Source organism: Chenopodium album, chromosome 11, assembly GCF_948465745.1.
Source record: "Chenopodium album chromosome 11, dcCheAlbu1.1, whole genome shotgun sequence".
Taxonomy (NCBI): domain Eukaryota; kingdom Viridiplantae; phylum Streptophyta; class Magnoliopsida; order Caryophyllales; family Amaranthaceae; genus Chenopodium; species Chenopodium album.
Window position 1 is genome coordinate 55244717 of NC_137844.1, and position 26882 is coordinate 55271598.

Here is a 26882-nt window from a genome sequence, read left to right on the forward strand (position 1 = left end):
GCTTCTCTTTCTAATTTCCCTTCTCTCTCCTCGTTGTGTTGTATCACATTCACAATCACAATATCATCAGCCACTTTCCCTCTTAATCTCACCATACTATTTTACCTATACCAAGGAGTTAGCAAATTATGTGAAGATTATGTATTACTTTTCTTCTACAATTTTTACCTCTTAATTCATCATGCTTGAAGATTTTGATCTCGTAATTGGAGTTTTTTTTTTTCTACTAAATGAGTCATGAAATCACCCATGTAAAGAAGGAATTGATGGCGGTCATGGCACCAGTATAAACCTTTTGGAGAAATGAAGAAGACCGATTAATGTCGTGTAGAGTATATCAATCTATGTTGAATATTGTATATGAGATTGAAATTATAATCCGTAATACCAAAATATTGATTGTGAATATGTATCAATTGGTTTGATTTTTAATTAAGAATATAGCTTTTACACAGTGTCAAGGATACTGATTGGTCTTTAAACCATAAACAAGCTTTTTTTTTTTTAATAATTAAAAAACAGGTTAAATGGGTCGGGTTCAGGTCAACCCGCTTAAAACCAGGTCGGGTTCAGGTTTGGATTTCTGACCTGTTTAAGTAAACAGGTCGGGTTCAGGTTTTGGGGTGTTGACCCGTTTATATAAACAGGTCAACCTGAACCCGACCCAACCCGACCTGATTGCCAGCCCTAGGTGTGAGTAGAAATTAATCTTCTATCTCTTTCCTTTGCAGCCTGGAAATTGAGTTTATAATATTTTGAGTTTATAATATTTTGATTATTTGTCATAAACAAGAAGAAATTTTTGTAGTGTTCAAATTCGCTAATTATTTAATGCATTAACTACCAAAACAAGCGTGTAGAACGGTGATACGAGAGTGAAATGTGTGTATGTCTTTTATGTATTGAGTGCACATTTATGTTTTAGTAAAAAAGACGAGACAAATAATAGTCAGTTTTGAATTAATTAGTTTCTTAATTTGTTACAAGACTTACAACTCACAAGACTCAAAATTATAGGATTTTATTCAACAAATACAATACCTAAATAAAATCTTTACAACAACGATATCACGAGTGATTTGGTGTTAACAATACATTAACCACTGGAGCTAACTATTATTCATTGTTTAACTTATTTTCCTTCTCATACGAAAATTTCCATATTGTTTCAATTCCTTCTAATTAGGTTATAATCTTACAAATTATTGTCATACTCTCCTCTTTAACTTTAGCATGAGTATTATTGCAAAACTAAACACTAACTATAATAAATACTTGTAATACATTGGAACAATTACTAGCAAGGTGAAGTAAGAACTTCTTTCTCCATGCTTTTTCCATCCTATACCTCATCTCCTTAAATATTACTCACAATTTACATGCTTATTCAATTTATTACAATGAATAAAGAACGAAAGAATATATCTTCCTAGATTCATACAAGAGGGCCAACCTCGTTAAATGATGGGGAAAACATTTGAGGTTGATAAAACGCAGTACCAATTGGCAAATTGGTCTAAGTTGGCGTTTTGCAATTTTTTTATTTTTAATAATTTTAATTATTTAGACATGTGTGCCATCAGCCATTTGATGTGTCCTGTTCCGGAAGATTTTTAAAAGGCATCGCTCAAATTGGCAGAAACAGACGCCCCCCCATCCCAAATCATATGAAGTTATGGGGTCCATTTACTAAGGAATGGGCGGTCCTCAATTCCTGATGCCACAAATATTTAGCCCCTCTCATTAATGTGCCGTAATTAAAAGTTTGTCTATTAAAATTATTGTGAGTATTTAAGAACGAGGGAGTAAATTACTAGTAGTTTTAATTTATGAATTTGCCTTTGAACAATAGGCTTCCTTTTAAATGATAGAGGAATAGTTTGTATGTTGTATAAGAATTTATTTTTCTTCTTCACCAAAAAAAAAAAAAAGAATTTATTTTTCTTTTTAAAATTCAGTTCTATTCTATATTCAATGCCGGAGATTTTACCTTTTATGATCTTTTTCTTCTGCTGTGAATATAAATTAAGAACACTTCAAAAATCATGTACAAATATCACATATTGATATGTAAAAATGATTTTAAAAGTTTGTTGCATTACATACATAATTGTAGATAGACTCATACAATATAAGTAGTTTCACTAATATTCTGGATCATTTTAGCCAGAGCTGATACACTATTACTAATATCAAGTTATCAACATGTACAAGATGAATGCTTTTTGATATTATGAGGATGATGAAGGAGACTAAAATAATATATGGTCTCATGCATCATTAATAAGTTTTATCTCCATCTAGGAAAAATAGTTTTATCTCCATCCAGGAAAAATCTTACCATAATTGAGGGCAAAACCATCACCTGAATAACCATCCTCAACACCGATAATTTTTTTTACATTTTTTTGGTGGCTTGTTGTATACCACCGTCAATTGATGACCATACATTACAAAATGTTGATCGAACTGTAGCTTTCATTCGACTCCAAGATCTAGTCCTCTGCCAAAGAACTTGAAGAAAGAACTACCACATGATATTTTGTATGACACTTGAATATTCAACATTTTATACTTGAACTTCACAAGGTATCTTTGCCCTCTCTATTGAAGGGCTCCACCCAATCTATACTATATATTAAAAGGCGTTTCTAAATTTGTGTATGTGACACGTGTATCCTTTCTCACACAAGTAATATGCCACGAGATTCAAACCCAAAACCTCTTTAAATGAAAAGAACATGTATTAACATCTAAGCTAGAAATAAATCATGCTCTATTAATTCACATTTATATATAAATACAAGTATTACAACGTAGAATAAAAACAAAATAAATCCAAAAATAAGTTATTTTTGTCATTGTATTCTAATTTACCCACTTTTAAAGCATCTAATATAAAAATGAAATTATTTAAAGTATCACCCGGAGAGAAGCCCGGTTCACACACTAGTTAGACTATAATTAGTTAATTATTACTCCGTATACAATTAAAATGCCATGAATATCCCACAACTAACTCTGATGGTTTTGGCTTCACATAAGCAATAGCCTTCAGCCTTCGCTATCACCAAATGTGGACACTTAACCTAAGTAAAATGCTTAATGACATGGATCTGCCCTGCAACAAAAACTGTCATGGGCCATTCATGCAAAACAACATGCTAAAATACATCAATTACAAGTATTTTGCAGAATCAACCCTAATTATATCAGCATTCTTCTACATTCAAACTCCGTATTAAGATTCAAAGTAGCAGAAAAACCTGTTAAAATTAACATGCCTCCATTATGGTGTGGACGTGTGGTACATCATAGACAGCTAATTGCCTAATATAATCAGTTTATGTCAAATTTAACACTACCAAATGCTCTTGCACTGATCTGGCCATAAATCAAAAACAATAACCTTGAAATCATCAAAACATTCCAGATTAACAAGGATCCTGATCAACAAAGAATAATCAGCCTAAGATTCACAATTCAAAAGAACAGAACATGACCACAATATATAGACAGGATGTAAATTGTCTCCTAAAATGACTCTTTTTGCAATAAAAATAAAAATTATCTATTTCCTAGAAAATCTCGAATCTAGACCCTTCACATGTCCTACCTAAGTTCAAGGCATATTCATCATTTTTTATCTTCTCAAGAATTGACTCCTATCCCCATATGATCAAGAGTCATGAGACAATGTTCAACGGAACTGATTCATGTCACTTCTTATGTCATTTCATAAGCCTAAATTAAATCAAAGCAAATAATTAAATCCTATAAAGATTAATAATTTGATTAAAGAAAGAGATCAGCACAAAGGATGAACATGGAGATAGTAGAGATGATCATTAATAGTCATCAAAAGCTCATACGCTAGCAGGGCGTGTTACACACTCACATGTATCACGACAACCATGGCCATGGTACACCGAGGCATACAGTAAATGTTCTGATCACCAAGCATGAACATATCCAAAGCTCATACGCTAACAGTACATGACATGTGTTACACTCTCACATGTATCACATACCACCCCGGGCATGGTACACTGAGGCATTACAGTAAAGGTTTTGATCACCAAGCTAGATCATATCAACATATCCTTCAATGAATGAAGCATTCCTAATGCCCTTACTAAGCTACTCTAAAGTGATAAGTATAAACTTCAGCTATCTCACCAACACAAAACCATACACAAGCCAAAATAACAAACAATCCAAAAATTCTACACATTTTCGACAAGTAGAACAATGTACATTACTGTATAAGTGTATAACCAATATAATGAGCTGCATGAATTACAATTACATTAACCAATGCCAAATGTATAAGATTTCACCAAGATTAAGCTCAAACCAAATCAATATAAGATAAAATGTATGATACACCAGATTTAACATAAAGGGGATAATCCCTTTGTAACGTCTAAATTAAAATCAGAAGCCGCCAGAGAAAGTACAAATTGGAGTACAACTCAAAACATCATCGGACAAAATTGATAACAATTACTCAAATAACCAGGTTAATTCCATCAAACCTCAACGCCGAAATTAGATTGAAAAAATTAGGGTTTCATCGATGAGCAGTAATTAAGGTTTCAATGAACCTTAAACCGTCAAATCTGGGTGAAAATTTCTCCTTCCCCATTGACGCTGACGATGATTGCGCGCCAAAAGACGCATTTTCCTGCATTAATTCAAAAAATAAATAAACCCCAAAACTCATAAATTCATAACAAAATTATAATTGAATCAAAAACCCAAAAAGAAATTGAATTGAATTGAATTGGGGGAAATTACCTGTAATTGGGAAGGAAATGTGAAAAGAGGGACGGTAGAAGCTGCAAGAATGGATGCAACAAGACCGCTAGATCCTTTCATTTTGATTGAAATTCGATTGAATTGAATAATTGAAAGAAAAGGGTTTGAGAAAAATGGACGAAATCCGGCTGAGAAGAACTCCGCCGGATCTCGACCAAGAAGAATCTGGAAGAACAGTAGAGTAGTTTTGAAGCAACCCTTGTCTTTCTCTTTTGCCAGGAAGAAATGTTCTGTACTTTGTAACTCTCACGCTTTTCTTTCTTTCTGTTTTATCGGATTTCTTGCTAATTTTGGTTGTGTTATTTATAGACGGTGGTTACAGGTTACAGCATTCAAGTAATTAGATTAGGTTTGGGGTTATTAGGTTGGGAAAGTCTTCAATACTCTTAATGAAAAACAGGAAAATAATTTTGTTGTCAATATAAACTTATCAAGTATGAGACTTTCAATTTCGATGTTCTAAAGCTGATATTATCATTGCTAGATGCATCGGAAAAATAAATTAGAGTTTATTGAATTAATATTGGTGATTTTAACGCTCTCTTGATTTGGTTGAAGTTGTCAGTAATGTTCTTCTGATTGTCGTTGACGATTGTTGGTGATTTTAATGCTCTCTTAATCTGGTTAAAGTTATTAGCAATGGTGTTTTGATTGTCGTTAATAATTGCTTAGTAAACCTCTATGTTGAAGGAGATAATTTGATTATGATAAACAAATGATATCACTAGAAGAAATTTGGTCAAAATTTATGGAGGTTTCAGTTCTTGCCTGATTGAAGACATTAGAATCATGTAACCCCCATATGTCATGTACATCGAGAAGCTACTAGGGTTACCGGTTGACGGAACTAGCCTATGTTGACTTCAATAATAAGAAAATTAGAGAAGATAATTGCTTAATAAATCTCTTTGATATAGGAGATAGTTTGATTATGATAAATATATGACCTTGAGAGAAAGAAAAAAAAACACGAAAATCTTTACAAGCTTCACTTCGTGATTGAAGACATTAAATTATAATCATGCAATAACATCATCATACATCATGTACATGGAGAAGCTAATAGAGCTACTAATATTCTACTAGACCTACCCTATCCAGACTTTGACAATAAGAAATATTTACTAAATTGTATAGGTCTTATTCGTGTAGATAAATACAAGTATATGATTTTGTCTTATGAGTAGACATTAAGTGTTTTTGATTTGTTAGGGTGTATTTTCTTCACCAAACTTTATAAAATATAACTTATAATACCTATTTAGGTTGAATTTTCACCTTAAACCTGATTGGGCAATCTACTCGGAATAGACATTATAGCCTTACAACTTATTTTCAAAAGGTAAATATAACACATCCTCATATTTCATAAAACAGAAAATTAGTAAAATTGTTAATTCAAAATATTTCACCTTATAATTTAAGTACAATAACATGAGTAAATTAATTCATCATCATCTCATCAAATTAGCATTCCCCTACCCCCAAGGCCCCAACCCCACTCAACACCCCACATCTAAAACAATTTTCATTCAGGGTGGGTCAAGGTGACATTGGACAACCTTCCTCTATAAATATGTGAAGATATATTCCGAATGACTTATGATACAATGTGTGATGATCTTGTGCTGCTTCACAACAATATAAAGTGAATACAAAGCCTTTTTATTTAGCTTATAGTAATCTAATCGCTAATGTTTAAAGTTAGGAATAGACAGCTGAAAGAAAATCATATACTACGTAATAAAGTGTATGTGAAGACATAAGATGTTGTACAGATTTTTTCGACTAATAGATTAACAGATGAAAAATAATCCCAACTCCCCCACCCCCCAAAAAAGAGAGAAAAAAGAGAGCCCAATCTCTTTCCCGTTTATAATACAAGGAGCAGCCTTCTCAATTCGCAGGGCCACGGTCATGGCCATCAACCTTCTTTCATTCCCCATCAAGAGGCGGGGAATGCTCCGCATGCAAGCAAATGGTTCTTGCAACTTTTTCATGAGCAACCCATGTCATGTCTTCCGCCCCATTCTTGCAAATCTTCTGGCCACTCCAAATATCACTGCTTTGGTCAAGAGCCCTCTGTCAACAGTGCACGCAAGAGCAATAGCCCCACCTACTATGACAGCTCTAGGTATGGCTATTCCTGATTTCTCCGAAGAGTTTGTATCTGTGTCGTGATTTTCAATTGGCAAATCACCAGTTGCAGCCTCCAAGGCCTTGAGGTAATCTATACTTACTCGAGTATAAGAATGAGCCATCAAAGCACAATGAGAAATTGGACCTCCAGACAATCTCTCTTTTTGGTATGTGCGCAAGCCAGGGTCTATCTTCTTAACTGCATTCCACATACCCTGCTTGATTCCAAGCTTCGCAATCTCCCAAGGAATACCCATATCTTCATGATGGAAGAGTATTACCTCACATGCAGTCATCTGGCCTTCCTTTTTCTGAGATACAGCTGGTTCATTTTCATATGATTAATAGTTCAGTATTCCCTTCCAAGGCTATCATAATAACTTAACTACTGCTAATAATAAACATGAGTGGCTAAACAAAAGTACCTGCACGAATGCACCAACTTGAATAATAAAGATCAACACGCCTTGGTTTATCTCGTCTAGTCAGAGAGGGAAAAGGCACACCCTGTAACAAAACAGAAAAGGAGATGATTGGTCACTTAATTCAGCTATACATGTTTGAACGATAACAGCTTATTGGGTACTCCTTGTCAAATGATAAATCCACACCAATTTCATTTCAATGCAAAAATCTAGTACACTGCCAGTTCTATTAAGCAGTGGGAATAAGAAATTGGCCTGATGCAACTCTCAGATGTAACTCATGATAGTCGACAAGTGTGAGCAACCAAAGTATGCACTTGCCCAACACCCTTTAGTCCCTACTAATTTACCCACAATCATTCAAAGACTCAATGGTAGTAATTGGTAAATTACCAGGAAGCAAGGGAGCACAATCAGACCCTAATCCAAAAGGATTTTCATTTAGGGGAACTTTAAATTCTATAAAGGGTGCTATTAAGGAGGTAGATGCAGCTTACATCGTTCTCATTTTTTGTCACTAGTGGAGGGCAAAGGTTTCCACTGATGTCATCGATTCTAGGGAAGGTCCTGAAATCTAGACTTCTTGAATTCAGTCACTTCCGAAAAACATTACAACAATGTGTTTTGGGGCTGCTCGTGATCATGGAGCTTGAAACCGATCATGCTTCTCACCACTAAATGGGTATGACTCATATGAGTTATGAAGTAGTTCAAAACTTCAAATTTCCAGAGGTCTAAACTTCAACATCTTCTAATGTTCAAACATCTTGAACTTTGGCACCACTCTGCATCTATGTTTGAGCTTCGGCTGGTAGATCTATTGATCTATGGATCTATAACGTTGTTTTGAGCTCTGTCTGTACATAGATTTTATGAGCTTCACCTCTAGGTGTTGTAAGTTCAAGCTCCTAGGAGTTTTGAGCTTTAGCTCTAGAATGTATCAAGTTCATGCTACTATTTAGATCCCCATATTTTTGCCAAAAAAAAAAAAAAAAAAAAAAAAAAAAAAAAAGAATAACAAATTGAAGGCATAGTCAAAAGCTCACAAAAGCAAATGTTGTTACCTTTGTGACGCAATAATAAGAGCCTCCAGATTCCCAGATCCGGCGACCAATTACATACTCTCTGTCACTGCAGAAGAATGGAAACTGCAAGGAGCATAAATTATGAACATGAACAACAGAGAAACACAAATGCTTTATCTGGAAAGAAAGAGGAGGAATTATAAAAGATTTGATGATGCCAAAATATACCTTGCGTACCCACTGCACTATCATGGTGCCGGTAGACTGAAACTCCTCCAATACAGCATGATGTATGAGCATATCATCCCATTTGGATCGAAATTCATCGTCCCAGAAAAAATCTCTCACCATCTCTGGAGTAGCATCTTCAAAAACAGTTCTACTACGATACTGTGGAGGACCAGTCTGTAAAATGAACCATGCAAAGGTTAGTTACTACTTCTAAATACACAGAGAATCAGACTGCCAATCCAAAACTCTAAATTAATATTTGAATAAAATAACAAAGCATGCTCAAGTGGTAGTAATTAACTTACATGAAAAATATGAAAAAACAAGGGAAACTAACCGGGGGATCTCTGCGCCAAGCTTGGTAGGTCATAGTTGGAGTAGAACGATCCATCATATGAATCCAAGCAGGCCCTCCATCTTGCACTTCAACCAATCGATACAAATGCCTCAAATCAGCTTCATTGACAGCAGAGGCCACATGTCTCTCATGATTTGACAAACTGAAACATGAATTATAACCCAAAATATTTGGCAGATCATAGAGGAGAGCAAGAAGCACTTGCAGAAATGATATCATTCTACCAAATTCTCAAATTAGAATATTATATGTATTACCCAAGAACCAATTAAAAGATATATAGCAAGACAGCCATTAGCATCTTCATCTTTGGTCTCCCAGAGCCTAGTTGAATCTTACCATGTTAACTAAACCCAGATTGCATATTTGTCACCACTTAACTTCCTTGGACTGGCTACCACTTAACTTTTGAATAAAACCCAGAAACCTTCCTTGGACTGGCTACCACTTAACTTTTTCTAATATCTATTCATCAATATGAATCTTACCATGTTAACTAAACCCAGATTGCATATTTGTCACCGTCCCCCCCCCCCCCCCCCCCCCCCCAAAAAAAAAAAAAAAAAAAAAAAAAAAAAACTCAATATACAATCCAATAGAGACTCGTAAATTAAATTCAGATACAGGACAGTCAATAAATAGTAAAATTGACATGATAAACAGATGATTAACCATGCAGAAGTGATTGCTAATCATACTTCACTGGCAATACTAGACCCTATGTGACCCATACATATTTAGGTTAATATATGAACAGCTATATATACCTTTTTTAATAGGTAGGCATAATTCTGATGGCCCCTAAATGATCCAAACAGGCAAACATTTTATACGCCGTACTATAGGCAACCAAATTACTTAATGTTACACTTTATCTATTTCTTCTTTGTTGCAACCTTTTGACTTTCACACTTGCCAAATGCACAATTATGACCACTAATTCCTTTAATGATCCATTAGTAAATAAGTTTCCATATTTTGCAGAGACAAAAAAAGCATCTCTTACATTGGGACATTTGTAATACATGGATTCTCAATAAAACAAAAATAAAAATAAAAAGTTAATAAAAGGTTAAGTAGGAAACAATGAGGAATAAAAGGAGGGGAAAAAAAAATATTAACTTTTATATCGCTTTCTTAGAACAAAAACCTTATAAACTAAAAACTACTCTCCTTTCCAAACATTCTCACCAAAGTCGTTTTCACAGTTAATTCTGTGTAATAAGCTACATCACTGCCTAATATCAACAGGAACAGGAAACAGAATTACAATTCAGTTTTGCCCTCTTCAAAAGAGATTAAGTGTTGTGGTCTAATTACATTAAGTCAGGTATGTTGTCAAACTTTATGGTATGGGCTCTGTCTTATTCTAATAAGAACTAAACAGTTCTTGAAGTAAGGTGAAGAGAACATAGCCTTGCTTACCCCTCATTGCTATTAGCCCAAACAAGGCAAAACTTTGGCTAATGGCAAAATAAGAGGGCAGGGGGAAGGCATAAGAGTTGGTAGCAATTTATCATCCAGTATTAACATCTACATTAACAAATTCCCAACTCATTTACAAGGTCAATTAAAACGTTCAAACAACTGCTAATTTGCAGAGGTATTTTATTAGCTCCAACTCCCTCTTATAACATACGGGATATATAATACCCAGCAACAACTAGGTACATTAATATGTTTCAGGCATCACATGGACCCAAAAATTCATCAATTGTGGTAAAGCCAACGTGTGAGTTACCCATCTAATTCTCATAACATTCTGAAAACATAACAATGAAAACAAAAATCATAACCTTATTCCCAAAAGAACGGGGTTGGCCCCAAAAAACCAAGAATTTATGATATTTATCACTTGTGGTCATCCACATAGATCCCTTTTTTATGGGGTTTTTTTCCCTTTCCTATCTAGTGCTACATGTTCGTGTAAACCTACTTTCTCAATGTCATTCTTATCTCCCTTTATCCAAGTCATCCTGGGCCTTCTTCAAGTACTTTTCGAACCTCCGTTATCTCAATTCTCATTTCTCAACCTTCCTTGCCAGTGAATCATGTAGTCAACATCACTAATCCCAAATAAAGCTATACAAGATAGCTGATTCTCCCTCATCTTATCCTCAATATTCATAAATCCAACATTTCCTCAAATATTAGAGGCCTAATTGTATCTCTCAAATCGTTCCCACACATCCATCTCAACATATGCAATTATGCATATCTATAATACTCGTCTTCATAACATGTTATTTCCTAAATGCATAACATTTGGACGCATAGCAATGCAGGTCTAATTGCCGTCCTACAGAATTCTTTTCAACTTTAACGGCACACTATGATCAGGTTGATCACATAATAACTTAGTTGCAGTTGTTGGTCACTGCTCTCCACTTGAACCACCCAAACTTAACCACTATGAGTTACATCCTAATCAATCCTGAAAAACATTCATTAATAGCCATAATAGGTAAAATCTTACATCTAAAGTCAAACCATCTTCAATTCACCCCCTCCATGTACTCAGTTTTACCATAACTTACTCTAAACCCTAGTGATTCTAACTTTTGTCTCCATCACTCTTACTAGCATTAACTCCAGTCTCATCAACTAACAAAACACCATCCACAAATAGCAAATACCACTGTGTATCATCTTGGATAGACCTTGTTCCTTCATCTGCAAGTAGCAAATACCATTGTATTTTCCTCAACATTGAAGGGTTTCCAAATGGTAAATAGGTGTAACTGTGTAAATGGGGATGAACATTTGGACTCGCTATGTCTCCATTAGTTCCAACCTTGCCAACCATGTTGGGATCCAAATTCAATAAGATTTTAGATATAACCTCCAACAAAGTTGAACATAAGTACAAGTACATTAAGTATTGGACAAATAATGGAATGAAACATGCTAGTGTTACTCAATTTCACATAGTATAATCTATATATTCTTCTCAATCACAATAAGCTCAATTCGCTTTAGTTTCCAGCCAACCCTTCGAACCCAACACAAGCATCAATTTTCTACAATTTTGCCCATCAAAACAAACCTTAATCAATTTCCCTTTGATTCAAAACTGCCCCTAATTCCATAATCACATTCTTAAGCCCATGAACAGGTTCAATAACCAAAAATCTAGTCAAATTCAAACTTCGATTAATCATATTGCATACGCTTTCATTCCACTATAATCCTACCAGAAATTAGGTGCATAACAATTGCATGATAACTACAGCATTACACATACCAACTTAAACCTAAATTTATCTTAATACCCATATGACGCAATTGGACTAAATTAAACTACCCATTTGGATTATCAAACAGCAAAGTGAGCAAACTACCAATCTAAAAGTCAAACAAACTTTTGATCAAAACAACCTAATATATTACAATACAATTGCATACAAATAAATAAATTTAAAAAAACTGAAAAACCAACCTTGAATTAGACTTCAAAAGGTTATTTTGCTCATCATCCAAGTTGCCATTTGACACAGTCTGAGACAAGAATCTGGGAACCAGTGATTTCAAAGATATAAAACTATTATTTGAATTAAAACCCTTATCATCACTTGAAGAAGATGAGGAAGACGATTGTTTTTGAGCTACACCACCACCAAAAATGGCCCAATTGGGCCTCCAAGCCCAACCCACAACAACTCCCACAAAAACAGCAATCCAAAGAGGCACAGTCAACAACATCAGCTCCAACAACATATCCCAGATACTGGGACTCTTTAAAACTTCCAATAATAATGAAATCACAATCATTTTCCCCTAAATTTAATCAAACCCTCGATTCAATTTGATCTGGGTTGAATCGAGGGTTCTTGGGTATGGGAAGAAGGGGGAGAATTCAGGATAAACCCCCCCAAAAAAAATAAATTAAATTGAATGATAATTGAATAAATTGAAGGAAGAAGAAGACAAAAATGGTAAAGTCAGAATCAGAAAGAAACACAGAAATGAGAAGTAAAAAGTGGATAAGGATTGGAGATAAGTGCCAGCTTATGAGCTCAAGCTGTGGTTGCTACTTAGACCAGAGATTTTCGGATTTTTTGTAGGACCTTATATTTAATGAGTTTATGATCAATAAGTTTTAATAAGGGATACCGAATATGCTAATTTTTAGTTATTTTATACCCTTAAAGACTCAAATAAACGCTATAAATTAATTATGTTTTGATATCTGATTTTGCTATTTTATTTTAGGTGAGAGTGAAATGAACAAAACTATATAAACTAAGCCTATTATAGATTAATCATGTATAACATTTAGATTTGAAAACGTTTGGCAAGTTAGCAAAAAATTACAAATTTATAAAGTGTATTTAAGGATAAATGATGGTTGAAATTGAAAAAAATAAATAAAAACTATATACGGAGTATTTTTTTTTATTGTATTAAAAGATGATATACATAAATGTCAAATCTAATACTACGTAAGTAGTATACAAGGATCATACAGTTTTATTTGATCCCATTTAATATTGTACTCAATATGCATTCCACGGTTGGTATTCAGTATTTTAGAGTCATAAATTCTAGTTAATAATTTTTTTTAATGTTCTGTACAAGTACAAAGTTGGTTGAATTGATTAAGAATCTATCATAACTTTATTAGTTGGTTGATACTTGAAGCATTACATAGAATTCCTTTCAATTTGATAATGATGCTGTGATCACCTACACCAATTAGACACTTGTATAACGTTACAAAATGAACTTGGTGCTTTTATAGGTTTAGGGATAAATGTTTCAGGAATGCAATTACTGTATTTTAATTAATTTATGAACTTTAATGAGATTATGCCCATTTAAACTTTGTTGATATGAAGTTGTAATTTTTCTACTTTGGATCCATCATAGGGAAAGAAACAGCAATAATGTACACAAAATTTATTTTATATTGGCATCAACCATCGATACATTCACCTAATAAATGTCACTACTCCATCACCTCAGGGATATGAAGTGGGAGCGATATCACTACTCCATCACCTCAACCTCAATAGATTAGCAAGCTTAATGTTTAAGTTTATAAGTGAATTGGTACATACAAGTGTACAATATTCAGATAATGCTAATGATTAGTGGAGTAAGCAAAAGTAATTATTGGAGAAAATGCATAAAGAAGAGTAGTGGGTGATTTGACGGAGACAAAGATAAACGGCCATGAGTGATTATAGAGCATAATGAATTGTGATAAAATCATTATAAGGTCTTGGAATCTCATTACATGCAATTGAACTGAAAGTCTTTTTTAATAAAACCAAGACATCAAAATTTGGAAGAAAGACGTGAAATTATTATTTTTAATTAATATACTTGTTGCTTGTACATTTTGTATAGATAGTTCGATTAATAAGTCCGTATTTTTTTATCTTTCCCTTTCGAGTTGTTCATAGGAACCACTATTTTACTCTTATAAAGATACTTTAGGTTCCACTACTTTTCTCTCTCATCACTCAATCAAAACTTAATAAAGTGATGTTTCTATGGAAAATACCATTAGAGACGGAGTGAGTATGATGTAGCCAAGAACATAACCAGCATACGTACTCCTTTGCAACTTTTGACTTTTTCCGCAGAGCTAGGTCACTAACTGCAATCTTCCCAAACTTGAAATGTACAAACTTATTCAGGATCTGCGATGGCTGTGAATGCTCAATGCTCAGTTGCTCACATCTTTCATTGATCTATCTATATTCGTTAGATTATGACACAAGAAATGATAGCAGACCAATAAATTGAATGATACAGTTGAGCCTATACCAGACAACCAATTGGCCATACAAAAAATTGGGCAGATGATAGTTTGCTTAGCAGACAAAAACCAGGGAGAAGACCATCACACCCTGTCCACCACCCCGGCAAAAAAGAGTATGAACACTGGCTTCAGAAACTAGCATGCCATATAGCTCCATCACCTTCTCCACACCGTTGGTGAATTTCCTCCATTCTCTCAACTGATCTACATAGGCCACTGCATCTCCAGTCGAATGATGCAGCGCAAGGGTTTCCTGCCTGTACCTTCCATTCACAATCTGCACAATTGCATAACATGACAGTATGACACGGGACTAAGACAAAATGATGACTATTGGGGTGAAAGAGAAAGAGAACATAATATACACTGATTTGGTTTGAAAAGAGTAGGGCATTTTATTAAGCAAAACCATCAGTCTGTAGAAAGTATCAGACCCAATCATATTTTTTAATTATCTTGCAGCCGAATATTTTGCTAATAATAGATGCATTTGTCCCCTTTCAAGCAAACCATGAAGACAAATTATCTCACAAATTAAACAGAATAATTGTAATAAAACTCATCTAGAAAAGAAAGACGAACCAATGATGCCCAATGAGTAGGCTAACAGTCTCTTCCGTTTCAAAAGCTGACATCAGATCAAGATTATGAATGCTTGACCATAACCACTAAAGGCCAACAGAGTACTTTATACAAATAAGGGTTGAACAAAAAAAACTATGCTTTGGCCTTTGGTAAAGTACCTCCACTATGAATCAATGCCTATTTGAGCATGTGCCAAGTGACATAGGCACACAACACTCAAGATATTCTAATATGGTCTTTACTGGTCATGCTACTCCAAAAGGAACAGCTAAAATATGTAACCAAAGAAACTGATTGCTTTAAGGCCTTTAACACTTGAACAAAATAGTAATACACCCAAAGCCCACTTAAGTAGTCAGTCACTAAGCTAAAACATTGTGTAACTCAAGCCCACGTGATCCTCTTAACTTTCACAAAAGAGAGTGAGCAATGTAAAATAACACAAGGGTGCATTGACAACATCTTACCAAGAGGAGTTCCACAGCAGAGGCTTCTATCATCAATATGATTGACATCAAGACCGATCAGCCAAGAACCAAGTGACACATCCTCATTGGCATATCTGTGTAGTACATCCCTATAGCATAAAAAATAAAAAATAAAAAATTAAATATAGTTTGAAAATCTGTCACCTACACTCTACCCAAAATAGAGAGAAGATAAACAATAAAAGAACCCACTTATTAACTGAAATATAGGTGGCTAAGTCTTTTGAAATTGCATATATTTGGCCTGAGGCATGTCTGAAATATTTGTTCCCTTCTTCGCCAAACTTCCAGAACTCTGGTTCATGGTACTTGACCCCCCTGCAAAAAGCAGCAGTAAACCCTTAGTCCAAGTTCTTCAAGAAACTAAGAGAGACAGCTTAAATTTTCTCACTTTTGGGACAGGACAAATCCAGACTTCATACAGCCTATGTAAACATGGGACTTTAACCTCTGGCGCGCCAGTGCAGAAACCACCATACCTGACACAAACAACACGTTATATTATATCTTTACACATATATCCCATTATCCCAGCAGATAGAATTTAGTGAGAGATATGGGGATACTAACCAAGATTTACATGCACATCATCATCGACTTTAACGTAGAAGTCAGCATCCCACTTTGCAACAGCTGTTGAAAAGTAAATTTTAGTTTTTGAAGACAATTCATGATATCCTTCTGCATGGTCCTGCAATATAGCAAATTTTCATTTAGGTAAGCTCTTCCAAACCATGGATAAGATATAATAGTGTTACTGCCGACATTACAAGAACATAGGGGAATATATCTTAGTATTCTTCTTTTAATTTGCAAATACTAAGCACAATATAGCATAGAACCAATACCAAAATACTTCCTGAGGATGTTATATTCAGTGCATTGAAGTCTTTGTAGGTTTCAATAAGTTCTAGTCAAACCCCAGGGATGCCTATGAAATGGTATTCAGACAATCAAACGCCACAAAAAAATTGATATGATTTTGCACGAGATCTGTGTGAAATATGGATTTAGAGACATAATGTGCCCCTAGATGGGGTTTAACTTTTTATTTTGGATAGGTTGTCAAGATATAAGGATAACTTTCAACATATTAACTGGACCATACAATAATAAATGCGAAATACGTCACTAACTCCTTGTCTCACAGAAATCTTTTACTCAGACAGGTGTAAACGATTGACTATTTAAACAAGAGACTGAGCATAAATATCAATCAATCAAAGCCCTAATCCCATAAGTGGGGTTGGCTAAATGAACAAAAAGTGATTATTCCGTATAGTCATCCACACTGAGCGTAAATAGCATGGATATAAATTCTGCATAACTCATCCACACGCCTTACTTACCAATCGAAAAAAATCTTTATATTGAGCTTCTTCTGCATCAAGGACCCGATCTAGAACACCACCAGGGCTAGAACTGAAACAAGGATAAGAACAACAGATACATTCAAGCATGTATCTTACAAATATAGTAAAATATAACCAAGAGACCTAGACAAGTAAATTACAGTTATAACTATACCTGTGTCCTATAACAAATCGCACAACAATACCTTTCTCTTTTTCCAACTTTTTTAACTGCTCACCTGTTGAAAAAGCAAGAAATTTACAAGACATAAGACTTTTCCTAATGAAGGATTTGATGACCGACATAGTCAAAATTCAAATGAACCTTGCGGCATCCAAGTTTCTCTTATTGAATTCCTGCGTTTTCTACTGCTAAATGCAGTCATAATTCCCATGAAAAAGAAAATCTTGGGACGGTCCTTTTGTTGCTCAATTCCTTTTGTTGTAGTAGTTGGAGTTGACACTTCATCGTGAACTTTGGAAGCTCTTGCTGCAGCCAGCTGCATCTCTAAAGAGGACATGGATTTGTCCAGCTTCCTGTACATATAGCAATGTCAGCAACAATGCATCAATACTAGTTCATTTGACACGTTTAGCCCATATAAAAGAGAACTCTTGAATAGTATAGGAAGGCATCACAATTGCTGTAGAAAGTTACATGATTACGTTGTGCGTATGAGAAACTTGAGAAAAGATGTCCCTGGCTTGTAAAGATGCTTCCTCTTCCTGTATGTGCAAAGGTAAAGTTATACACACAAATACAAAAGGTTGGAGAAAATGCAGTGTTCATGTCATCAATTCAACTTGCCTTGTTCTCACAGTTTATTAGCGGTTGATTTAGAATCTCATTCTGCTTTGGCAGCAAAGACCTGCTTTCCACTGTTATTGATTCAGGAATAGCCTGGAATCTATGGATAAGTCATCAGACAAGCAAATTGCATTTGAAAAAAATAGTTGGAGATACAGTCAGCAGACAAGTCTACAGTTTAAATGAGGTCAAAGGATATCAAGGACAATGGCCTAGGACCATACTAGATTGTCTACTCAAGTGACTCCTTGGACAGAGACAGAACCAAAGTCCTACAACATTAAAGATAGTAGTCAATAGTACCAACAAGAAAATATGAGCGAACACAATTGGGCTGATTGACAAGGGAGTTTCATGTGTTTTCCTTAGATAGCCTGATCCCAAAAGGGGTGCAAGCCTTTTCAAACTCTCAAACACAAAAAGAGGTACAAGCCTGTTTTCCAATAAGAAAAAGAAGATAAATATTAACAGATTTTTAAGCCTCACAAAACAACTGACCTTCATTATAAGAGATGTCAAATTCTGAACACATAGATTTCTATTATTTGAGTTCCTCTTACTCTTATATGAATATTTATCTACTTCAATATCCCAAAAACCAACATATCTCATGCCTAAGAATTTGAGTCATTCCACAACGGCAGCATCACCCGCTGCCCCCACCAATTTGTCACCCTCAGGTTACGAATTAACTACTGCCTGGCTCATTAATATGCAACTCCTTTCACTTCCATAACTACACTGAAGTGCTAATTGTGCGCCTATTGCTAATATTGCATACAAAATACAAATAAATTAAACCCACATACTCTGTCTTCTTTTCATAGCTAATTGATTAACAGGAATCTCAATACATTTCAAGAGGATTTTTACAACAAAAGTGGTTGGACGCATGAATAATGAATTACAAGCATAGATAAATTATGAGTAGGTGCGGATATTAAAACATAATTTTGATGACTTGGTAGAAAAACACAAGGCTATATTGGTTCTTAGTTTTATAGTGCACGACTGCATGCAAAAGAATGGAGAGGACTGTGAGGTCACTATTCTCCTGTGGCTAAAATGAATACAGTCAATCAGATGCACAAAACTGGTAATTCTACCAGATAGATGAAAAAACAAATTAAGCCATTCTGTGGCATTGTATTTTGTTCTAGAAGATGTATGTATGGAACTTTTTCAAAGGTTACTTGATATAGGAGCTAATGTGGTGTCTCAAGATAGGGTCTTAACCAGACAGCACCCAGCATATCCTCCAAGGCTCTAAGGCTTGCCTCCAACCAGAAAAGTCTACAATTCAAAAATCCCCCAGACAATGACAAGCAAAGTATCTACAGCCTTTATGGCTTTATATCAATGGATCATGCAATCCAAGAAAAATTATTTCTTTTTTCAAGTAAATGGAAGGGAAACACCATTGTGGTAGTGTTGGTTTGTATAGATTAAGAATTGTGACCTCATACAAGCCTTCTTATCAGCAACGGCCATTTGGATACTTTTAAATTAGGGAATAAAGAGATCTGCTCAAAAGATTTTTATACCACAAAAACCATGATTTTAGCATGGAAAATGCAAAGCCATTATAACTTCCCATGGATCCTCAGTTACTCATTTCAATCTTACAGAAGCATGAAACCCTTTACCCGGAGCTACAGCTTATCAAAGTCTCATTTGCCTCATTTGGCAAGCTAACTACTTCATCTTTATTAGTACTACAAATGGATTTCATTTATAATATATATGCTCACACAACCGTACATCCAACCACAATACACTTGCAAGAAGCAAAATGAGTTCTTGTACATGTTGCTGCAGCTTCTGGACAACAAATTTGGATGTCTAGAATAGCTTATGACAATCATGATTAATTTCAGGCTGTCTAATGTCCATAATACCAACCACAGGCTTTTAAAACTCGGCCACTTTCATGTACTTAGTCACAAAAAACAAACAGCTGCTGAACCAACAGCATAAACTGAATATAGAGCCATGTCTATTGCAGCCAATACTAGTTTTCTGTAAGAGAGAGAAATTTTTAGTACTAATCACTTAGTGCATGATATAATTTATACGAACAAATTGATGTCTCATAGAGTTCATATAGTCATTTCAAGAGTTTTTATCAAGAGTTTTAGTTATTCTAGTTTCCCAATGCATGCTAGTTTCCTATAATGTGTCAAATTCCTGTTAACCCAAAAACTTTTGCTAGTTTGTACTACCTCCGTTACATATTTGTTGCAACTTTGAAATATTTTATGCCTCACAAATAATACCCCAAAGGTGTAACTAATATATAACGGAGGTAGTATATATATCGCCAATATGACAAAACATTATTTTGCCTTGATCTTACCCTAATAAAGTCCATGCTCTTTTCATCTAAAAATTTCCAAATGGTAACTGAACTTATTAAACCTTACCTCTAGCTACCGAAGTTCTATGTATCATGAATAGAACTCGGTAACATGTACTTGCCCAAACTTATCTGAACGTATTAGACAAAAAGTTAAACAACTCGTATTATTTACTCATAAACGAACCCAACCTAAATTAATATAGATTCATTTTCCATTTCCAATATTTTAGCAGGAAACAACAGCAATCTAAATTTAGATTAGTTTAATCCACACCAAAATGCATCATTAATGAAGCTTCATTACGCTTCTAGAATCATGACACTCTACTGTACAACAATAATAAATCAAAGGACAAATATAGAAATTTAATCCTCAAACAAAACAAAAAATCTACTAATTTTTAAATAATTCCGATTAATTAAATAAAAATTGCAAAATCGAGAAGAAAAAGGAGAGAGAGTTTCACCTGTTGACGACAAGAACGCCGCATAAGAAGCTAGCGATGCAGAAGAAAGTGACGCATCGAGCAGAAACTCCATTACTGAATTTGTGAGGTTTAATGCCTCCCATTTTACGTAGATTTTGTTTCGCAAAATTGTTGAATACATTCAAATTATGAAGAAATTTCCGCCATTAATGAAGATTTTGTTCAACAAATGCTCTATAAAATTGGCAGGAAATTTGATAGAATTAAGAGAGAAATTTGGTTGAAAATCTGAAATGTAGATCTAATCTAACAGAAATATGAAATAGTACGCGTAATAATGTTGGTAGATTGTAACAATGGTTAGTGTAAAGGTGATGAAATGCAGCCGAGAATTAGTGAATTGTTCCAAGTGTTATTATTGACGTATGAAGAGTGAGGACAGAGAAGTCAGGAATAGGTTGGGTCGATTTGTTTGTCTGTGACTGTGTGCTATATAGACAGAGGGTTGGCTCCATTTATATGTTGTCCAACATTTTTTCAAATTTTAAATTTTTTAAAGGATGATTACGATGCGGTGATTTACTAAGGTTTAGGACTGTTCTTTTCGACTTAATTTCATTTCATTTCAGCTTTTAATTTCCTTCTCTTATAAATAATTTATTTCAGTTCAGTTTAGTTTAATTCAGCTTAGTCCAGTAAATCAGAATATGTCCATTTTCATTGTTCAATTCTTTGACAACACGAAAAAACCAGAAAGTTAAAAACTTCTTAATCCCCTGTTTTCTTTTTTCGGAAGATAGGAAAGAATACAAATCCGCTCTATGAGGTGAGCAAGCCTCGGGTTATCACCTGAATAAACAATATGTATAAATCAAATGATAAATTTGTCATCAAATTAAAAAAAATTTATCAAACAATTTGATAATTTTAGTAATATACAATTTACAAGTATGAGGCATACGCCCAGGTTTGATGAAAAGTTGTTGATTTAATTATAAGTGCATCACTTGATTTGCATTTTTTGTTAATCATGGTAATACATTTGGATTTTCTTGTCAAGGTTGGGTCATTCAATTTCAAATACATTTCAATGATGATCGGGCTAGGTTTGTTCGATTAAGTCAATATCAAGACATCTAATCTATCATGCAGTATCCAATATCAAATACAAATTAGTAATAAAAGTAATAGTTGTATTTGGTTTTCTTTTCTATCAATGAATCCCAGTTTTCTTTTCTGTCAATGAATCAAACACTAAATAACACATTAACGTCAAAGATGTTTGATACATGGTTCAAAATGACACAACACGTATAATCAAATGGCCAGGTTAGTGTTGAGATTCTAAAACCCATTTATGACAAGTTTGCCAGTTTTAAGTCAAAGGGTTATGCTAATGAGTTGAGATCGTTTCAGGCTCGACACTCGTGAGCTAGCTCGAGCTCCAAGCTCGTTGAGCCTAAGAAATTGAGCTCAAAACCCTGTGGGTATAACTCAACTCATGACTCAATTAACAAATATCTGATCTACTCTCAAATTATTTATAAAAATTGATATTTATTAATATAAAAAAATCGAGCCAAGCCAAGAATAGATCTCATTTGGCTTATCAAGATCTCAAGCTGAATCCAAATTTGAGTCAAGTCTGCTCGAGCTGTTCTTTGACCAAGCCGAGCATTGAGCAATTTGTGAGCAGACTCGGCTCATTGACACCCTAGGTAGGGCCAGTTCACTTCAGCTCCAATCAGTTCAGTTCAGTTCAACTCCTAATTTCCTTCTCTCATAAAATATTCAGTCTAACTCTATTCAGCTCAGCTCAGTTCAGTCCAGTTCAGTTCAGCTCCAATTAGTTCGGTAAATATGAACAGACTCGTAGTAGGTATGCTATCATTGTACATTAGAAATTAAACTTACTACAAGAACGACACCGTTTTGGCAACTAATCCAATACAACCATCATCCAAATCGCAAAACAAAAGTAGAGGATAGGCCTCACTCTCCAGTCTCCACAATCCTTCATCTTTCTCTCCTCACTCCAACACTTGTTCACCAATTCGAGCTCTGTAACAACCAACAATGGCGCAACCTCTATCTGCCTACCACTACCACCATGCCGCAGTTGCTCCATCTTCTTCCTCCATCACTTCCCAAAAACCCAGAAAACTCTCTTCCGCTCTCCTCACTCCTTCTTCCCTAAGCTTATCCTCTAACCCCAGAAACTCCCTTCAATTTTTCAACAACAAACTCTTCCTTTCTTCTCCTTCTTCTTCTTCTCACCGTCGTCTTTCCATTGTTGCCATGGCTCCCAAACCCGGTGGCAAAGCTAAAAAGGGTATTTCCAGATTTCAATTATTCATCTTCTTATATCCTAATTTTATACTACTGTATGCTATACTTGTTCCGTTCTTTAGTTATCGTAACAATTTGACTTTTGCGCTATTCATATACTTATAATTGTACTAGCTTGTATGATGGATTGGGAAATGTGATATTGAATTGTGGGTTTTATTTGATTTTGGATGTTTGTAATAGTGATTGGAGTGATAAAGCTTGCGTTGGAGGCTGGAAAGGCGACACCGGCGCCACCAGTGGGGCCAGCGTTGGGTTCAAAGGGTGTGAATATAATGGCATTTTGCAAGGATTATAATGCTAGGACTGCTGATAAACCTGGTTTTGTTATTCCTGTTGAGATCACTGTTTTTGATGTTAGCACCCCTCTTTTCCTTTTAATTGAATTTTCCTTAATTGCTTTAACTTTGTTGTATATTGTGTTAATTTTGATTTGAATTTGGTTGATTATTACAGGATAAAAGTTTTACTTTCATTTTGAAGACTCCACCTGCTTCTGTTCTTCTTCGTAAGGCTGCAGGTATATCTTTATCTTTATCCTATCTTTAAAGTGATTGGTAGAGTTGTGGAATTGTGGTTGTATTACTAAGTGATCGAGTACTATTACATTGATATGATGAACAATGAGGTAAAAAATTTAATGGAACAGCAAACAATGAAGTAAAAAATTTAATTGATATAATGACCCGCTGGGGCAAAGCCACAAGTTAACTATAACAGTGACTGATAAGCTGTTAATGCAACGTGAAACAACATGTAATAGACACCTTAGGAGTATTTGGTAGCTTCTCCCCTGAATGAAGAAGTATAAGAAATGAAGTATAAGGCTTGTTTGGAATTATAAAATACTCCATAGGATTTTGAGGCCATTGTAGGCATTGCTCACCAGTTGGCTTGTTGCCAGGATTGTAGTTCAGTTCAGTTTTATTTCTAGAACTTTGAGAAAGTATGCAACTCCAACACTTGGGTTTGATTATTTCCTTTGTACATATATGGGGCACCATCCTAGTAAATCCTACTTATAATTTTCTAGCCTAGCCATAGTTTCGAACTCTTCAAAGGGACGAACCTACTGAGAGGGGGTGTGGGCGTTCGGGTGAGACAGTATTGCAGCAGTAGGTGATACGATGATATGAGTTGAGTTTCTTACTCTCTGCATGCATCGAAAGTCTATGCTATCCTCTGGTCTTGAACTAGATCAATGATATCTCACTATCCCGTTCAACTATCATTATGAATGACTTTCTTCTTTGTAGTTCACAGAGTTGCTAGTGCTAGTGCTAGTGCTAGTGCCAGTGCCAGTGCCAGTGCCATTGCCAGTGCCAGTGCTTGTGCTAGTGTCATAACATTTGATATGCAAATTGTCTATTTGTCTGTAGTGGTGTCATTGTTCTGGTTTGACTTGGACAAGATTATATCGAGTTCCTATACTTAGGTTTTGTTTGTTTGGAACAATTTTTTTTAATCGTCAAGGAGTGAAAACATTTTCCCCATCCCTAACCTTAATGTTTTCCTCTTCTCCAGTTTTCCTTTTCCCTTTTTGCTCTAAATTTTATGGTAAGGATTTAAAGAGTGGAAAATGATGTTTAAAAGCCAATTTTCTTTAAAATCTACTTTTCATAAAGTACTTCATAAATTTATGTTGAATCTTGTTAGTACTTTACTACTATCCTCCAGAACAGACCCTAGTATCCTTAGCCTGTTAGTCTTGTGTGCTGCCTTCTCAGAACTATTATTTCCCCCTTCCTTATGGGATTTTGGGGTTATGCTGGGTGGGGAGGGGGAGCGCAGTGTGGAGGGATTGAGTTTTACTCCTTTAATATCTGACCTAAAAGCATTGAAGTTGCATTTTCCTTCTGTGAGGGTCCATTATGCATCTCTTCTTTGGACAGCAGTTCATTGGGTTTTTTCTATTTGCATTCAAAACCTTGAATGCAGTAATTAGGTAAAGAATAATTTCCCAATCAAGAAAGGAATGGGGAGAGATACAGCATTCTAATCTTGTAGAGCTCCTTCCTATGCTTGATTAACTTTTAGATTATAGAACATGCAATTTACTTGATCGAAGGCCCAGGATGACAAATATCTTGAAACATGTTAGGGTTTAAAGGGCGCAATTGTGCAAAGCTGTAGTTATGTTATGGTTTGGGTATCTAGTCTCATTGGATTATGAACATGAGAATGATGAGATAATGACATGTTGAGCCGTTGAGGACTAGGAAGCCCTAACTTTGGTTTCAAATTTTGGCTCTTTTGTTGTGTTTCAGTGACTAGTTAATGATCTGTTAATTACATCAGCATTAACTCGATAAAAGGCTGTTTAACCATGATGATTGTCAACGCAGGTGTTGAAAAGGGATCAAAGGACCCAATGAGAGAAAAGGTGGGGAAGATCACAATTGACCAACTACGACAAATTGCCAATGAAAAGTTGCCTGACTTGAATTGCTCAAACGTTGAATCAGCAATGAGAATCATAGCAGGAACTGCTGCTAACATGGGAATTGACATCGACCCTCCTGTTCTAGAAAAGAAGAAGAAAGAAGTAATCCTCTAAGCAATTTTGTTTCCCTACTCTATCTTGTAGTCAATCTATATAGGCTGTTTAAATGTTCTTTGTGATCGATTCTTTTAAGATGATGTGTAACTCGGGCTTACTACTCTGTTCAAATTTTAATAGAGTCTGCCAATTGTAATTGCTCATTCTTCTCTTGCTCTCTTGGCGAGGTTGATTTCTTTTCTACTCCGTAGGATTTAAAACTACAAACTGTTAAAACAAAGGTTATCTACAGGTTCGTCTAGATTTCCCTTTTTACTACGAACGATACCGAAAGAAGATTATAACATACTTTTTACAAGAATTGGTCATATTCTGGCATCGTTTAGATTAACACAATATGTCATATTTACGTGTACTTCATCATATAGCAATGAAGGATCCTACTCATCGAGATAAGATTGAGTAGAGCAACTTGTAGAATAATGACAAATCCAGTCGGTTTATAGTTTTGACTAACATGCAGAATGCCGTTAATTCAGCCACTGTGGTCTTCATTAATACGTAAGGAGTATACGTTTGCAAATAGCAAATGTGGATTACGATATAGCTGGTAATGAAATGTCATTTCGGTACAATGAGATAGATGAAGTCATCCACCGACTAACTAATTTGCCACATGATTACCTTCTTATTAGACATACTTCGTAGAACTTTTGGATGTCTCTAGCTAGGGGTCAGGGGTGGTACTAATTGAGCGAGTCGATCCTGAAATGAGGGGTGTTCAGATTGACTTATAAACTTTTAACATGTACTCGACTCGTACTTGATACTCACTAAACTCGATATTAGCTTGGTTTATTCATGCTTGTTAAACTTTTGAGTCAAGTCGAGTACTCGAGTAGCTCTTATCTATTCATTAAAGTTTTGGACCTTCTAAAATTCTAAGGTTTTTTTTTTTTTTTTTTTTTTTTTTTTTCGTTCACTTTTTAAAAGATTTTATTTTATTATTATTAGGAATTTACTCTTTTTTCTCATAATATAAATTTACTCTTATTACGCAAATTGTTTAACAAAATGGTACGAGTAACAACTTTGTTTTAAAAATATATATTACATAGTAGTATATTATTGATATACTCATGAGTTTATCGAGTGGAGTTAAAGTTTGCTTAACTCATGTTCATTAATGTTTCGAGTCAAGTTTAGACCAAGTCGAGTTCGTGTTGTTCGTTAGCTACTCAACT

The 26882-nt window shown here is 34.9% G+C and overlaps 3 protein-coding genes across 3 annotated transcripts; 1 reads left to right on the plus strand and 2 right to left on the minus strand.

Annotated features, from left to right (window-relative positions):
- Nucleotides 1-6532: 6532 nt before the first annotated feature.
- LOC145567817 (uncharacterized) lies at nucleotides 6533-12954 on the minus strand. The gene is made up of 6 exons (XM_081627207.1): nucleotides 12439-12954; nucleotides 8979-9141; nucleotides 8639-8815; nucleotides 8450-8533; nucleotides 7386-7467; nucleotides 6533-7282 (listed from the first exon to the last, which is right to left on the minus strand). The coding sequence occupies exons 1-6, from the start codon at nucleotides 12768-12770 to the stop codon at nucleotides 6834-6836; spliced, it is 1287 nt and encodes a 428-aa protein (XP_081483333.1). The 5' UTR covers nucleotides 12771-12954; the 3' UTR covers nucleotides 6533-6833.
- A 1352-nt stretch (nucleotides 12955-14306) lies between these two features.
- Nucleotides 14307-21141, minus strand: LOC145569280 (beta-1,6-galactosyltransferase GALT31A-like). The gene is made up of 11 exons (XM_081628641.1): nucleotides 20829-21141; nucleotides 18003-18102; nucleotides 17853-17914; nucleotides 17520-17731; nucleotides 17370-17433; nucleotides 17192-17264; nucleotides 16413-16533; nucleotides 16234-16321; nucleotides 16035-16160; nucleotides 15822-15931; nucleotides 14307-15046 (listed from the first exon to the last, which is right to left on the minus strand). Exons 1-11 carry the CDS (start codon nucleotides 20930-20932, stop codon nucleotides 14898-14900), a joined length of 1209 nt encoding a protein of 402 aa, XP_081484767.1. The 5' UTR covers nucleotides 20933-21141; the 3' UTR covers nucleotides 14307-14897.
- Nucleotides 21142-22769: 1628 nt separating this feature from the next.
- Nucleotides 22770-25841, plus strand: LOC145567818 (large ribosomal subunit protein uL11c-like). The gene is made up of 4 exons (XM_081627208.1): nucleotides 22770-23121; nucleotides 23322-23494; nucleotides 23595-23658; nucleotides 25484-25841. The coding sequence occupies exons 1-4, from the start codon at nucleotides 22866-22868 to the stop codon at nucleotides 25693-25695; spliced, it is 705 nt and encodes a 234-aa protein (XP_081483334.1). The 5' UTR covers nucleotides 22770-22865; the 3' UTR covers nucleotides 25696-25841.
- Nucleotides 25842-26882: the final 1041 nt, after the last annotated feature.

What these genes read in the sequence shown, in the direction of transcription:
- LOC145567817 (XM_081627207.1), bottom strand. Translation starts at nt 12,770, where the DNA reads ATGATTGTGATTTCATTATTATTGGAAGTTTTAAAGAGTCCCAGTATC. An exon ending in TAGTGCAGTGGGTACGCAAG is followed by an intron (nt 8,534 to 8,638) that starts GTATATTTTGGC and finishes TGCTCCTTGCAG; the next exon opens with TTTCCATTCTTCTGCAGTGA. An exon ending in AAGTTGGTGCATTCGTGCAG is followed by an intron (nt 7,283 to 7,385) that starts GTACTTTTGTTT and finishes AAAATGAACCAG; the next exon opens with CTGTATCTCAGAAAAAGGAA.
- LOC145567818 (XM_081627208.1), top strand. Translation starts at nt 22,866, where the DNA reads ATGGCGCAACCTCTATCTGCCTACCACTACCACCATGCCGCAGTTGCT. An exon ending in TTGAGATCACTGTTTTTGAT is followed by an intron (nt 23,495 to 23,594) that starts GTTAGCACCCCT and finishes TGATTATTACAG; the next exon opens with GATAAAAGTTTTACTTTCAT. An exon ending in TCTTCTTCGTAAGGCTGCAG is followed by an intron (nt 23,659 to 25,483) that starts GTATATCTTTAT and finishes TTGTCAACGCAG; the next exon opens with GTGTTGAAAAGGGATCAAAG.
- LOC145569280 (XM_081628641.1), bottom strand. Translation starts at nt 20,932, where the DNA reads ATGGGAGGCATTAAACCTCACAAATTCAGTAATGGAGTTTCTGCTCGA. An exon ending in GGCGTTCTTGTCGTCAACAG is followed by an intron (nt 18,103 to 20,828) that starts GTGAAACTCTCT and finishes ACTTATCCATAG; the next exon opens with ATTCCAGGCTATTCCTGAAT. An exon ending in TAATAAACTGTGAGAACAAG is followed by an intron (nt 17,915 to 18,002) that starts GCAAGTTGAATT and finishes ATACAGGAAGAG; the next exon opens with GAAGCATCTTTACAAGCCAG.